This window comes from Amia ocellicauda, chromosome 3, assembly GCF_036373705.1.
Source record: "Amia ocellicauda isolate fAmiCal2 chromosome 3, fAmiCal2.hap1, whole genome shotgun sequence".
In the NCBI taxonomy this organism is placed as follows: domain Eukaryota; kingdom Metazoa; phylum Chordata; class Actinopteri; order Amiiformes; family Amiidae; genus Amia; species Amia ocellicauda.
Window position 1 is genome coordinate 7,442,545 of NC_089852.1, and position 13,453 is coordinate 7,455,997.

General features: G+C 38.4%; 2 protein-coding genes across 6 annotated transcripts in view; one reads left to right on the forward strand and one right to left on the reverse strand.

Moving 5' to 3' along the window:
* slc25a26 (solute carrier family 25 member 26) overlaps positions 1 to 9,516 on the forward strand; it is a 60,156-nt gene extending 50,640 nt beyond the window's left edge. For 2 of the 5 annotated variants that reach the window (XM_066698011.1, XM_066698015.1), the window contains 3 exons: positions 1,001 to 1,065; positions 2,334 to 2,407; positions 5,633 to 7,647. In XM_066698011.1, the coding sequence (XP_066554108.1) occupies positions 1,001 to 1,065; positions 2,334 to 2,407; positions 5,633 to 5,750 (257 nt within the window). In that variant the 3' untranslated portion in view covers positions 5,751 to 7,647. Of the gene's footprint in view, positions 1 to 1,000; positions 1,066 to 2,333; positions 2,408 to 5,632; positions 7,648 to 9,261 lie in introns of those variants that run through there. The other 3 variants (XM_066698013.1, XM_066698012.1, XM_066698014.1) reach the window with 3 other exon arrangements.
* The window catches only part of lrig1 (leucine-rich repeats and immunoglobulin-like domains 1), a 45,496-nt gene continuing 38,985 nt past the window's right edge, over positions 6,943 to 13,453 (reverse strand). The window contains exons 13-19 of the mRNA XM_066698010.1: positions 12,944 to 13,264; positions 11,891 to 12,172; positions 10,474 to 10,911; positions 9,946 to 10,077; positions 9,249 to 9,389; positions 8,761 to 8,961; positions 6,943 to 8,591 (exon numbers count right to left, since the gene is read on the reverse strand). Coding sequence (XP_066554107.1) covers positions 8,368 to 8,591; positions 8,761 to 8,961; positions 9,249 to 9,389; positions 9,946 to 10,077; positions 10,474 to 10,911; positions 11,891 to 12,172; positions 12,944 to 13,264 — 1,739 coding nt within the window. The 3' untranslated portion in view covers positions 6,943 to 8,367. The remainder of the gene's footprint in view (positions 8,592 to 8,760; positions 8,962 to 9,248; positions 9,390 to 9,945; positions 10,078 to 10,473; positions 10,912 to 11,890; positions 12,173 to 12,943; positions 13,265 to 13,453) is intronic.

The following is a 13,453-nucleotide window of genomic DNA, read 5'->3' on the forward strand; positions in this document are numbered from 1 at the left end:
ACTTCTAAGCATCATACTGAGGGAGTGAGGTGTGGCATGAACAAGGGAGAAATCTGGGATAGTCATCATATTGCCTTTAAATGAAAATACTAAATTCATGTTCCTAGGATGTTTCTTCTGTTTTTACAGCATCCCATATGTTAGTGTTTATTGACCTCAGTTGCTATGCAATGAAATGTAAAAATATATTTAGAAGCAAATCATGCTCTGGATGGGTTTCTGTTTGGACAGCCCACCTTGCTCTTACAGTTGGGACATCTCTGGAGCTTCCAACTTAGAAATAATATAGTCATGGGATTTCAGCTTGATTAGTGCAAAATACAGAAAAGGGTTGAATAAAGCCAAATAGTCATTATTTATCAATATTCATGGCAATTGAAATGGGTCAGGACAGCACATTTGTGTTTTTGGACTGGGTTTGATTGAATCTGATTATCACAGATCCAAAACATTACGCCATTTTCGTAGTTAACAGCTGTCAGTACCAGAGTTCTGGAGAATAATCTGGGATTGTTTTACTAGCAGGTGCAGATATGGCTGGAGATGCACTTCTTGAATGGTCATTGTTGTACCAAAGTACCCATTCCTCATTCCCTATATTTCTATATTATTTAACACATAATTCTTATTCCATCAGTTTTCAGCATGTAGACCATCTGCTGCTGTGACTCATACGGTGTATAAATCTCTCCTTGCTGGGCCTTGATGGTTGAGAATCAAAACATCCAATACCTCTTGGGGCCCTTTCAAAGGGGAACATTGTTTTAGAAGCTTTAGGTACTAAGCAAAGCAGTAGCATGCAAGAGACCTAAAAAATAAATAAAGGTCTTTAGTTGTAGAACCATATAGAATTCCATACTACATTGTTTTATAGGAAAGTATTCATAAGAATAATTAAAGCTTTTCATCAAATAGTCTTTGACAAAGTTAATTATGATAAATTGGTAATTTGCTTAAGAAACAATATGACTATTCTTACCTGATGTGCATGTAAAAACAGGTGGATTCGCAGCTTTAGTCACCACGCCTATGGACGTTGCAAAGACAAGAATCATGTTGGCAAAGGTAAGAAATTTGAATAGCTGGAAATTATTAGGGCCAAGAAATATAGAAATCATGAACCCTTAATATTGGTATGGTGTTTTTGTATTTCGGGGAAGTGCTATTGCTATACATTCAGCTAGTTATAGGAATTTATCTACTTTGCAGTGTAATTGTATGTGTAGTTTAAATATAATTTTAAAATGTTGTGCCAGATTTTGAATTGGAAATCTATGCATTTATTTTCCTATATATATTCATCTGTCATATATTCATCAGTGTTACTTTTTGAGTATAATCAGCTTATTATTGTGTTAAAGAATGACCATGGTTTAAATAAAATGGTCTGTAACTTAAATCCTGTCTAAGAAGGGTTAATAGAATGTGTGAAATGAAGGAGAGATGGTTACGGCATATTTTAATGGCAGCTATTTTAAAACTAAACAATTTGACAGGTTAGAATAAACATCCTGTTGTATTTAAACTGTGAATGTTCTAGCACATTTGGAATAGGTTGACATTGTATTCTTGTTCGTCTCGTCTGTCATCATGCTAGTTTACAGTTATCTATACCAGCATTCATCTCAAACTGGCATCAGTAACTGCTGATGTAACCAGCCACTTAATGGTTCATTTTAAACTCTACTAAATGTAGAATGCTGCTGCATTGCACATTATGCAATTGATAATCTTATTTTCTGAAGATGCTTTAAGTGTAATGGCTTAAAAATCTTTTGCTTCTGAGTCGTCTTGTATTCTTTGCATGGTATAAACTTAATTCCTAGGATCTGTGGCTCAAAGAAAATAAAACCTATCAAAAAGAGAAGTGGTTGTGGTCCTAAAAATGACCACACAATTTCTTAAGTGCCAATGTATGAATTTACAGAAGGTCCATCTAATATCTTTAGTTAAAGATCAATGTTTATAAATAGGTATATAAGAACATGATTAAAATTAGCATTCCGGTGTGCCAATTGTTCTAGAATATCAACACCTGTATTTTGTATCTAATATTTACTGTACAAACGTAGCATTATGAATGATTTAATGCCACTGGTATTTTTTTGTAAAACAGATACCTATAGGGGAATGCGTTCATCGGCTACTTAAGATGAAGTAAATCCTTGACTGTTTCTGACACTAATTTCTGTTTAGGTAGACTAAACAAGGGGTTACATCTCTTCGTGGGGCACATCGCAGGAAGTTAAGACAACAAGCTATCCATCATAATGTTTTTGTTTTTCATTGTTTTTCTCTTGCTCTCTATCCCCTCCCGATTGGCTTTGATGTAGGCAGGAACAAGCACGGCGAGCGGAAACATTCCTCACGTCTTGTGTGAAGTGTGGAAGGCCAAGGGATTCTCTGGGTGAGTAGAGATACTTCTACTTCATCATAACTTTGGTGTTAGTGGCCCAAAGATCATTAGGTTTTACTAATATGTGTTCATAATTGGGCATTTAATGCAGATATTCCATCTATTAATTAACCTCGTTCTCGTTCTGTTAACTGTGCTCAGATTTGACCCATCAGATGTTTCACTTAAGAATTATCTTTCCCTACTCTGCCATAAGGCCCACGGCTTTCAACAGTGTGCTTGAAACATACATGTCTGTGAATGAACTTTCTAAATTATGTTAAAAGCATATGTCTTGTTTGCTGTCAAGTAATTAGACTTATGGTTTAATTTTCCTATTCTGCATTGTTCAGTCTATACAAAAATAGAATTGAGTTAGCACAGAGTCTTCATTATACAAACTAGTCAGTCTCCTGGCATGAACACAACTCAAATTTTAAATCAATGAAAAATATTAAACACATTTAATGGAAATCAAGATCCCTGTGGAAATGAAGTCTTGATTAAATGGTCTTATTGATTAAATCCTTCATCTAGAGCAGCCCATAACTTTATTAACCAAGGGTTTATTTATTATTCCTTTTATATAATAAACATATAATAAAGGAAACCACTAATGATTGCCTTGCAGTGAACATGTGGTTCATTCCATTTACTTTATCAGCTTCAGATAGTCAATATAATAAGGCAGCCAAGTTCTATAAATTACTTTAAATGCTAGTTTATTTTAAACGTTGGTCTATGAAGATGTGACTCAGACAGGCAAAGTGTGTGTGTCTGCTGCTGTCAGGGAGGTGGTTAAGAGTTTACTCTCTACAGAAACATTTTAGTGTTCATTTTGAAGACATGAAATGACTGCTGTTACTATGAAATAACGTCTATTATTAATGAATACTTGATATGAGAGGTTAAGGAATATTTACTTTTCTACTTATAATGTACTAATAAATGATAGGAAGTTATAAAAACAAAGAAAATAGGAGTTATAAGGTAACATTATTTTCATTCATCATTAACGGGAAGCTTTGAAGCTAATGAGACGGAGAGTTTTGTGGCTGCCTGGTAAACTATTGTGTAATTTACTGACTAGTCTTTGATGTTTGCCATTTATTTTTGTGTTTTTCTTTCCTTCTTATACTACAGTCACATTATGAAACGTATCCTAATATATTCTGATAGCAGATTAAAATATTATTTTCTGAAGTTAAGGAAGCAAGAAAATATGAAACATTTCAAAAATTTTGAAATTCCTTCCTGATTGCAATATATAGTTCCTTAAGAAAACAGTGATACATTGCAATAGGTACCATAATTCCACTGGGTAAGACTTTGACAGTTCCGCTGGTACATGCCTTTTACAAATTGCTCTGCTTTAAAGCTATAATTATGGTAATAAGCTCAATTGCTGTCTAGTGAAGCCATAAACTACTGCCATCTGTTTGATTGCCCCAAGCTCTGAGCGGAGTTCATTACCACAAAAACCAAAACTGCAATCAGAGGTTCATGTTATACCACATTTAACAATGAAATCTCCTCAACTTTAACTGGCTCTCTATGAAGAAACAAAACATCAACATTTGGGACATCATACTTCCACAGCTTCCTTTTTTCTTGAAAAGCAAATGTGGTCTTTTCCCTTTTGAAGCATGTATCATTTAAAAAAAAAAATCCTTCCTAGGGAGTCATTTGTCTGAATCTGAAGTGCTGAAAGTAATGTTTTCTATGTTTCATAGAATATAGCAGTTTAATAATATAGTTTATTTCAGTTTTATTATAATTTTTGGGGTTTTCTTTTCCCTGAAAAATCCTGCTTATGTTTGTAGACTGATGTTTTTCTTCTAATGTTAAACATCAGCTTTAGAGAAAGTGGAAATCTGTAGCTGATTAGGAGGATTTAATGAGAACTACCCCCTCTCTCCGAGAATTTATGAGAATAGTCGCTTACAGTACACACAGTGCTTTAGTCACTGATTGACTTACGATTCGTTTAACTGAAAGATGAATAATTGTCAGCAGTTGGTACAGTGACTGAGCGATGATGTAGCTGCTGCAGTGATGTCATGATGAGTCACTGTGCTCCAGGGGCGAGGTGAAAGAAACGGACCCCGATCGCTTGCCACAGGTGTGGTTACTCATGCTCCGAGTATACAGAGCCAGGAAATGACTTGTGATTGAGCGGACCTAAAACATGAGAAGGATATTGAAACAGTATTAAAGAGGCCAGGTGACAATTGCTTTATCTTTGTAATCTTAAAGAAAGACAGACATTAGTGTTTTCCCTGGATGTAAAACCAAAGCAAACATAGACTTCAGATTACTTTGATGCATCAGAGATGGTATTTGAATTACAAATTAATTACAAATTAAATTACAAATTAAATAATGATTAACATGGTTAAATGTTAAACATTGTAAGTTTGGGAGAATTTGTTAAGTACTATTAAATTGTTTAAAATGGATCTGTAATTCAGTTTAAGAATTTCATCCTTGAATACCATGTTTTCATGTTTATTAAAGTTTACACATGCAAGAAATGTCATGCTCAACACTTGATCTAGGACGAGCAGTTTAAATGCTGGGATCTGTGAATTGTTGGGATAGTTGTGAGATCTTTGACATGCTTGGCACCTTGTAGAGCTGTGCAGTTGACAAAATTGATGTATTGGTGGTTCGGTGGTTCGTGACCCCGTTCTAAATGAAGTGCAGCCAAAAATGCACAGGTGCAATGTGCCTCGACGGTCTTCTGCAGTTCGCAAAGCGCTCTAGAGCCCCCGATTCTATTAGGATCTATGCTGTGAAAATTGATGCATTTGAAGAAATTATCTCAGAAATCCCCATGTATGTAGGAAATAAATAGATAATTCTGTATACCATTCCACAAGGTAGGAGTGACCTGTATGTTGCATGTGTTCCCCAATATCTGGAAAATTGAACATTAGTCATGCAACAATGTAATCTGGCTGTCTGTCATCCAAAATGGCCTCTAGACGAGCATTAATATTGAAAACAGCTGCAGAAGGCATGCCTGGAGAAACAAAAGCAGCATACAGAGACAACTTCAACACATTTAAGTGAAAAACACATCTGAGCTTAAAATGGGTTAGGTCTAAAAAGTGCATTACTTAATATATATACAGCAAAGGTAAATACATCACCATCCCCGACGTGGGGTAATTTGGGACCTTATCAGTTTCAGTAGCATGAAAACAATTTCTTAAATTAACTTTTCTTTTCCAGATTGTTTGCAGGCAGTCTTCCAAGAATGGCTTCAATCAGTATCGGTGGATTCATTTTCTTAGGCGCCTATGAGAAATTCCGCAGGACGATACTGTCAAACAACTGGATCACGAGCTGAGAATCTGCGGGAGGACTGTCTTATAGCAGTACCAAAGACCACCTAGGTATTTTTGTTTTCCTCCATTTACATTTTCTATTCCTAGCATACATTGTACTTGACACTAAACCAAATCAGCTGAACCATAACTACAGAATTTCCCCATCTTCTCATCATCTCCATAGAAGGCTAATTGCTCTGTGAGAAGCTGAGTTTGACATTCACAGACCGTACTGTTGGGGCATGTTAAGCAACTTCAGTGAGCAAATATCACCCAAGATCTCTTCCAAATAAAGCAAACACATAATTTTACTATGGGACCATGCCTTAGCAAATGTATGGATGCAGCTGTCGATTTATATAGGTTTAAAAAGTATATATATTTTTACTGGGCTGTACAAATGCATTGGGTGACCATTGTAGATCTGGATTGGATTTTATGAATGTAATGTAAGAATTTTGCAGCTGCTCGCTCATTGTCAACTTAGCAATTTGAGTTTCTGCACAATAGCGAGAATTTCCTCAATTAAACTGAAGTGATGAGGGTAAAAACAAACCCGAGGCCCTCCGGAGGGGCCGGCTATTAACATATCCCTGCATTGACAGATCTAAAGAGACAAAAGTCATGTTAACTGTGTTTAAATCCAACTGGGAATACAACATTTTGTTGTATTTAGAGTTTCACACCAGTTGCCTACCGAGGCTTCGTGGGGGGTATTCCACCACCCATTGTACGATTTGCACTATAATAAGAAATCCTAATACATTTTGTAGGAATAGACTTTTTTTGTTGTTTGTTTCTTTCTGGATTTATTCATGAGTGTTTTTCTAATTTTTAAATGATTTTCTTCATATGTTCAGAATCAGGTTTAATAGGGACTGCCAATGAAGAATCTTACAATGGTCCTGTTGGTGCAATATAACTAAATCAGCACTGAGTAGTTAGAAATTTGTTTTTAAGCTGAATTTAAACAATGTAATGGATTGCGTTTATTTAGATCAGTTAACCACTACAACTGAGAGTAATTTGTATGCAAGACACCTTTAGTAGTGTAGTGTGAACATGGGAAAATCACAACTAGCAGCCTGAAGCTGAATTCGTCTATTAACAATTGAAATACTCCTAACTCCTGCATTTCAAAAACCAGTCTAGTACAACAGAACACTTATCATGATCTGATCAGCTCAAGATATAATGATGTAAACAGCCATGTAGTGTAATAATAGGGATTTTAATAAAGACACGTCAATGCCATGTTAGACACCTCAATGTTACATTTTCTTGTCAACGTACAAATTGGTTTTAGAGTTCACATAAATAACTTTGTACAGAAAAGCAAATATTTTTGTTTCCTTTCTGCCTCTTAGAAGCAGTGCACAAGCATACTTTTGTTGGGTTCACTTAATTGTTTTGCGGTATTTATACTGCTATAAGAACAGCACTTGCAATTCTATCAGTTTTTAGTGATTTCACACCGCTTTACTTGTTAGTTTAGATTCACAATGGTATTTGAACACCACAAAAAGTACACATTTCATCCCAACATCAGTACATTGGCACCAGTATTGTTAAGCTACCTGCCCCAAAGTGCAGTTCAAAATAGAGGAAATCATTCCAGACAGATAGCTTTAAGTGTCTTTTTTTTTTTTTTATGGTTTGCTCAAGTGGTCCACATTTGTCATCACCACAGTTTTACAAATTTGTTGTAACAATAAAATAAAGTTGATGTACAAAAACAGATAATGTCCACAGGTGACCAACACCAGCTGGATCAGCTTGTATTTTCAGTACATTTAAAGATGGAAGAGCCTGAATTTAAAATAAACCATTCAACTTAAAAGCTATAAAAATGTCATGTCAGAATTATATTCTTGTATTTGGATTTTAAATGTACAATAAAGACCTTCACAAAGTTTACTATAGTAGCATTCATGTTTAATTAATTTCTATATCCCACTACAGAAAGTGCTTGAAACAACAAGGATTATTTCATTTGAAATCCTACTACAGCCATTACTGCTGTACTTACATTTATAAATTAAATCAAAGCTCTTCCTTCATAAAATGCAGTAAATGTGGTGTGATTTAAGTCCATAACTGCCAGCATTGCATTAAAAAAACAAAAAAACTAAGTGCAATTAAATAGGTCTCAAGTGAACTGATATTTTAAAGAATTTGTAGGATATATCTGTCGTGAAACATGGATTTTTATGATGTGTGTTCATGCAGTAAGGCACCTCTGTTTAAAAACGGGAAAGACTATTTAAAAAAATCTATAATTTCACTCAGTTATTCATGCACTGAATAGATTAAAATATTCTCTGTAAAAGTTACATATATGAAAACTCTTATGTACAGCCATATTCAATAAAACATTTTCTCTCTGTACAATATTCCCTACATTTGCATGCTTCAAATGCAAGTCACTTGCTGAACTACAAATGACACTTCCCAAAGGAAGATTTAAATTATGTACAATGTAAACGCTCAGACAGGATCTGCCCCCATCCAAGCTGTGTCCTCAAACTTCTGACACCCTTCTGCGTGGAGAGCATCTTGCTTCAAAGTTGAGGTAGTGTTTAAACAAGTTCTTAAAAATCAGTGCAAAGAAGAAAAGGAGATTTCTCGGCCACTCTGTTAATCGCTGGCTCTTCTCAATGGCGTATTCTCGTTGATGATGTCACACGATCTGGGCAAGTGGCCGTTTGGTAGCAAAGTCTGTCTCGCTTCGGCTCCACACTCGTTCTCCAGCGACGTTTGTGGAAGAGTAGCTAATTTAATTGGCTTGTGAAAAGACTTTTCTACAGATGGCGAACACACAGACGTCTGTGGTGAAGTCCCTGTACCCTTCGCTGAAGAATCTGTAAAAGAGAAAAAGTTATGTTAAAGTGGGATTTTAATACAATTTGTAGTTTTCAGAATGATCGCCAAACCTCAAGTTTCAGTACCAAAGGCTGCTGCTCCCCAGACTAAGACAGTACAGTTTAGATACAGTGAGAGGAGGATATTTTGAAGAGTAATATTTCTTACCTTTCTTATCAGAATGCCTTTTTGATGATGTCATTCTGTCGTGGTTGCTGGGATACACAGGTGCTTGAATGTCTGTTTTCATAGAGTGCTGTATGTTTGAATGTCCTAGACTGTCCAACCCTTGAGGGACATACTCTGGATTTCTAGAGTAATTGTCATTCTCCAGACAATCCCTGCAGACCACAGGGACGCCATATCCTACTATAATAGAAAAGGAAACGCATGTAATTAATTATAACGGAGCAGTTTTTAGGGCATTAATGTTGGTTCTAGAAATAATTAATACAATGGAGTTTAATTATAGTCCAAGGTGGTAATATCTTTTAAACCTTTTGTAAATAGGCATATAACACATTTAAAGCATCTTAAATGGCGAAACATGACTTTAAAATAATCCAGTGATAACATCCTACTGAGGAATTGTTTGACAGCTTCTTCACAGCAGATTCAGTTGTTTTGAAAGTTAGGATTTCAATTGTATTAAATACCTGTCTTTTCTAGGCCTATGGTCACTTCTCTCTCATCTTCTCCTTTACTTCCTTCTTGACTGCTTATGCTGGGTTGTGCAGACCTGAAGTCTACATGGGTTTCCAGGTCTTGGCTTCCTCTTCTATCCATCCGATATATTCCTGGATTGTAAGAAACAATGAACACTCAAAACACACCGTCACCTACGGCTCCACCTGATGAGGCTGTATGGACTGTTTGTAATGTCTTTCTTCTTAAATATTTAAAATAAAACATGCATTCATTACATTTGGTAGCGTGTTTGGCTTTCTCCTTATAAAATTAAGCTTTTCATAAAGTTATCCTTACTGGGTTTTAATTTAACAAAATGTAGTTTTGTGGAGAGGAGTTACATTATAGCGCCAGAGGGCAAATGATCGGTTTGTGGTATTAAACAGAGGACAGGTGAAGGTCAGGATGTTAAACAAAGCCCTTCCAGATACCATCAAAAAATCAATAAGCTTTAATATCTGTAGAATAGATTGTGACTCTGTGCTACTTGGAATTGCTCCAGAAAAGGGAATTCATTCAGAGCAACCTTCATTCCCAATTATCAAAGAATCACACGCAAATATTCGGGGAATCAAAGAAAGGCAATTCAGAGCTAACTCAAATGGACATGGCTGAGGTACAATAAGGAGAACAAAAATTAAATTCAAGTTGGAAGTAAATCCCTACCATTACTCTCAATGTGTCCATTTGGCTGTGGGCCGTTGCTGGCTTCCACCCTGATGCACACTTCCTGTCGGTCTGACAGAGTTCCCTGTGAGGACAGGTAACTCGGGACATCAGGAGGCACGATGGTCTCGTCTGGGTTTAAAGCACAGTTGATTGTCAGACGTGATGGACAGGTAAACACAGGTGTGACAGCACTCAGACTCTTCTGCTAAAGGAGCCTTTGTTATGGATCATAAAGGAAAGATTGACATGCTGGCTACAGGCAAGTTACTGTCAAGCAGCATACAAATTAAACCCACTGGCCCTCTTTAAACACGCTTCATTAGGAAATGCTCCTCACAAATGTTTAAACTGAAATAAAATAATCTTTTACTTTTAAACTTCTTAACCTTGAGAAAATTAATTATTTTAAGTCTCCTATAAAAAAAAAAAAAACAAACAAGCTAAACAAGCTTTGTGAAGCGAGAGAACAGTGTCGGATAGAAAGACTGCAAACGGAAGGGAAAGGGGGCAGAGGGCGTCGCTCACCGGTGTTGGTGACGCTGCACTCCTCGCTCTTCTTGCGGGTCTGGTAGATGATGCACACCCACACCAGCGAGGTGATGACGATGCTGCAGACCACGGCGATGATGATGATGCCCACGGTCATGGTGCTGTCCTTGCGGTTGGGCTCCGCAACGCAGCCACCGGAGCGCTGGACGCTGAGCTGGCTGTGGGCGCGCTCCGTGCCCAGCGTGTTGGACATCAGGCACGTGTACCGGCCGGCGTCCTCCAGCACGGCGTTGCGGATGATGAGCAGCTGGTTGCCCGGAGTGAAGTGATGCCGATCGGACAGTTGCAGCGGCTCGTCTCCTTTCAGCCAGGTGATGCGGGGTGGGGGGCTGCCCAGGGCCTTGCACTGCAGTGCCACCGTCTCGCCCACCACAACACTGTGGTCCTCGAGGGCCTGGACCAGGTATGGGGTCTCTAGAGAATGAGCACAGTAGAGGTAAGAGATTGGATCCAGCACAACCAACCTTTAAAAACCGCAGATCGAGTGCACCTCTGAATTAAGGGATCTTAATCCTGATTTAAATGTATCCTGTTTTTGTTCTCTAAATTTACTAATCTTTACTTTGAAAGTTATCATTTAACTTTAATGCCAACTTGTTCTATAACTCAGTTAGGCTTTAATGTTAATAGCACACAAAGAAAGCCTGACCTCCGGTTCTCTTCCCTACTGGAACCAGATTAAGAGATTTCAATTTACCCCCCACGTGGTCCAGTTACTCCATAGAGCAGCTTATAATCGGGCAAATGAAAAGTAAAATGCTGCCACTGAAAAAGTGAGTTTACATGATACAAAATATCTATAGATTTTTTTTTAAATCTGACTGGTATTGGAGTATAATATTAAAAGCTTGTTTTTTAGCTTCCCTCCTGCAGCTGAGGCCTTTACGTAAAATGATTCATGCTTTCCCTGACAAACACCCCTCTAGGAGAGCCAAGGCCCGTGTACAGAGGTTTACTGACCCTTCACCTTCGACGGATCAGAACAGGCAACAATACGCCCATTTGTCTCGCTCAATCTGGGCTAACCAAAACAAGCCACGCTGGAGAGACGCGGCGAGAGTCTGGACAGTTGTAAAATCTCCCTGGACATTTTCACAGCTGTGGTTACGTTACTTCAGCTGCATGAAGTATTTGCAGTGTAAGAGCTACTTCTTTCCCCACCTTGGAGTTGCAGTTTTAACAAGAGGATTCAATTAATCTACACTGTAAAAAATGTCAGCCTCATCTGGAGTGTAACACTGTTGTCTATTATGAAAGATGGAGAAATCAAGAGCTGTAGCAAGGGCAATTGTTTTTAAAAAAAGGTGAACTCTTAAATGTATACATAATATACAGGAGATCTGAAAGTGATCCATTCTGCTGAGGTGCCGGCCAGGTTGAGGGGCTCTCTTACCTAGCACAGTCAGTGTGGCATTGGCAGAGATGGTCCCGGCGGTGTTTTGGGCAGTGCAGCTGTAAACGCCCATGTCCTCGATCTTCACGTCCATTATGAAGAAGACATCATCATCAGGCATGACGTGCATTCGCCGCTCCCGGGCAGCCGGGAAGTCGGTGCCCCCGTCTTTCTGCCAGGCGATCTGGGGCGTGGGGTGGCCCTCGGCCGCACACTCCAGCCGGGCGGTAGTGCCGGTACGAATGGTGATGTCCCGGGGCGTCTTGACGAACGAGGGCAGAACTGCACGGGGAAGTGGAACACAAAGATCAGGGTTTGTCGTGGGCTTTCACAGCCTGCGTCCCAGGCCAGCCAAATTCACCACTCTGCCCACCACAGTCATGTTAATATCACATTTAACTGTGCAAAACACCACAAGCCGTGTTCCTGCTAGAGGTCTGCAATATATATTTAGAAAAAGTCAATTTCCGAGTCTGATAAGAAGTCATCCAATTAATTCAGTGAAATTTAAATATCTGCGTTCATCAGATTACATTCTTTAGAGTGAATCTAATTTGGGAATTTAAACAATTGGAATAAACAGGAAGATGTTTGCAAAAAATTAAAAATCCTTTCACTAGAGTAGCATTTTTGCAGTGCTTTAGAAAGTCATGGCAATATCAGACAAAGTATCTAATTTAGAAGCAATATCATTCATTAAGTGGTTCAATCAATTAGTTCCAGATTCTGGGAAAATAAAGAAGTCATTAAAGAGAAGTTAACCAAATCAAATTAGCAGCACAAATCTAACTTCCCTGACAGACGTACACAGAGCACTTATCAGATCCAGTCTTTCTGCAGATCATTCGGGCCTGCTTTGGCTAATCTTGATTTATTTCGCTTTCAACAGTCAAAGTGGCTTTAATTGGAAAATGCTTTTGGATGAGCATGTTTGAGCAGCAGAATGTAATTTTCAGCTAGATTTTATTCTGAAAGTTAAACTCATTTCTAATAGGTTACAGTGAAACATGTGAGATTTGCGACTCTTCTGACCCCATGCAGCCGTTAACATACCGTTGACAGTGAGCCGTGCTTTGCTGGAGTACGTGGAGCCGAAGTGATTGGTGATGATGCATTGGTACCGGCCCTCGTGTGCGAAGGTCACGTGACGCAGGTGCAGGATGGTGGTGTACTCCATCACCTCCCCGTCCTTGGCGCGGACGTGGGCAAAGTTCTCCATTTCTGCGTCCCTCAGGAACTCCTGGTCTTTGCGCCAGGCGAAGGTCATCGGCGAACTGCTGCTGCTGGCCGCCGTGCAGGTGAAGCGGATGTCCTTCCCCAGAACGCCCATGGTTGTGTCTGGCTGCACGGTGATCTGTGGCTTGGGGAGGTCATCTGGAACAGGAAGAGAGCAGGATTTGTACATCACAATGTGGTTCTATTAATTCGTACAAAGGTAATGGAACTCTAACTCCTGCTATGAAACGTGTTTCTTGTGTTTTTAACTTACAATTGTGCTGTTTTTTTTACATTAGATCTTGATACAAAATGGGAGATCAGTTTTGTTCTCTCATTTTTTTTCTG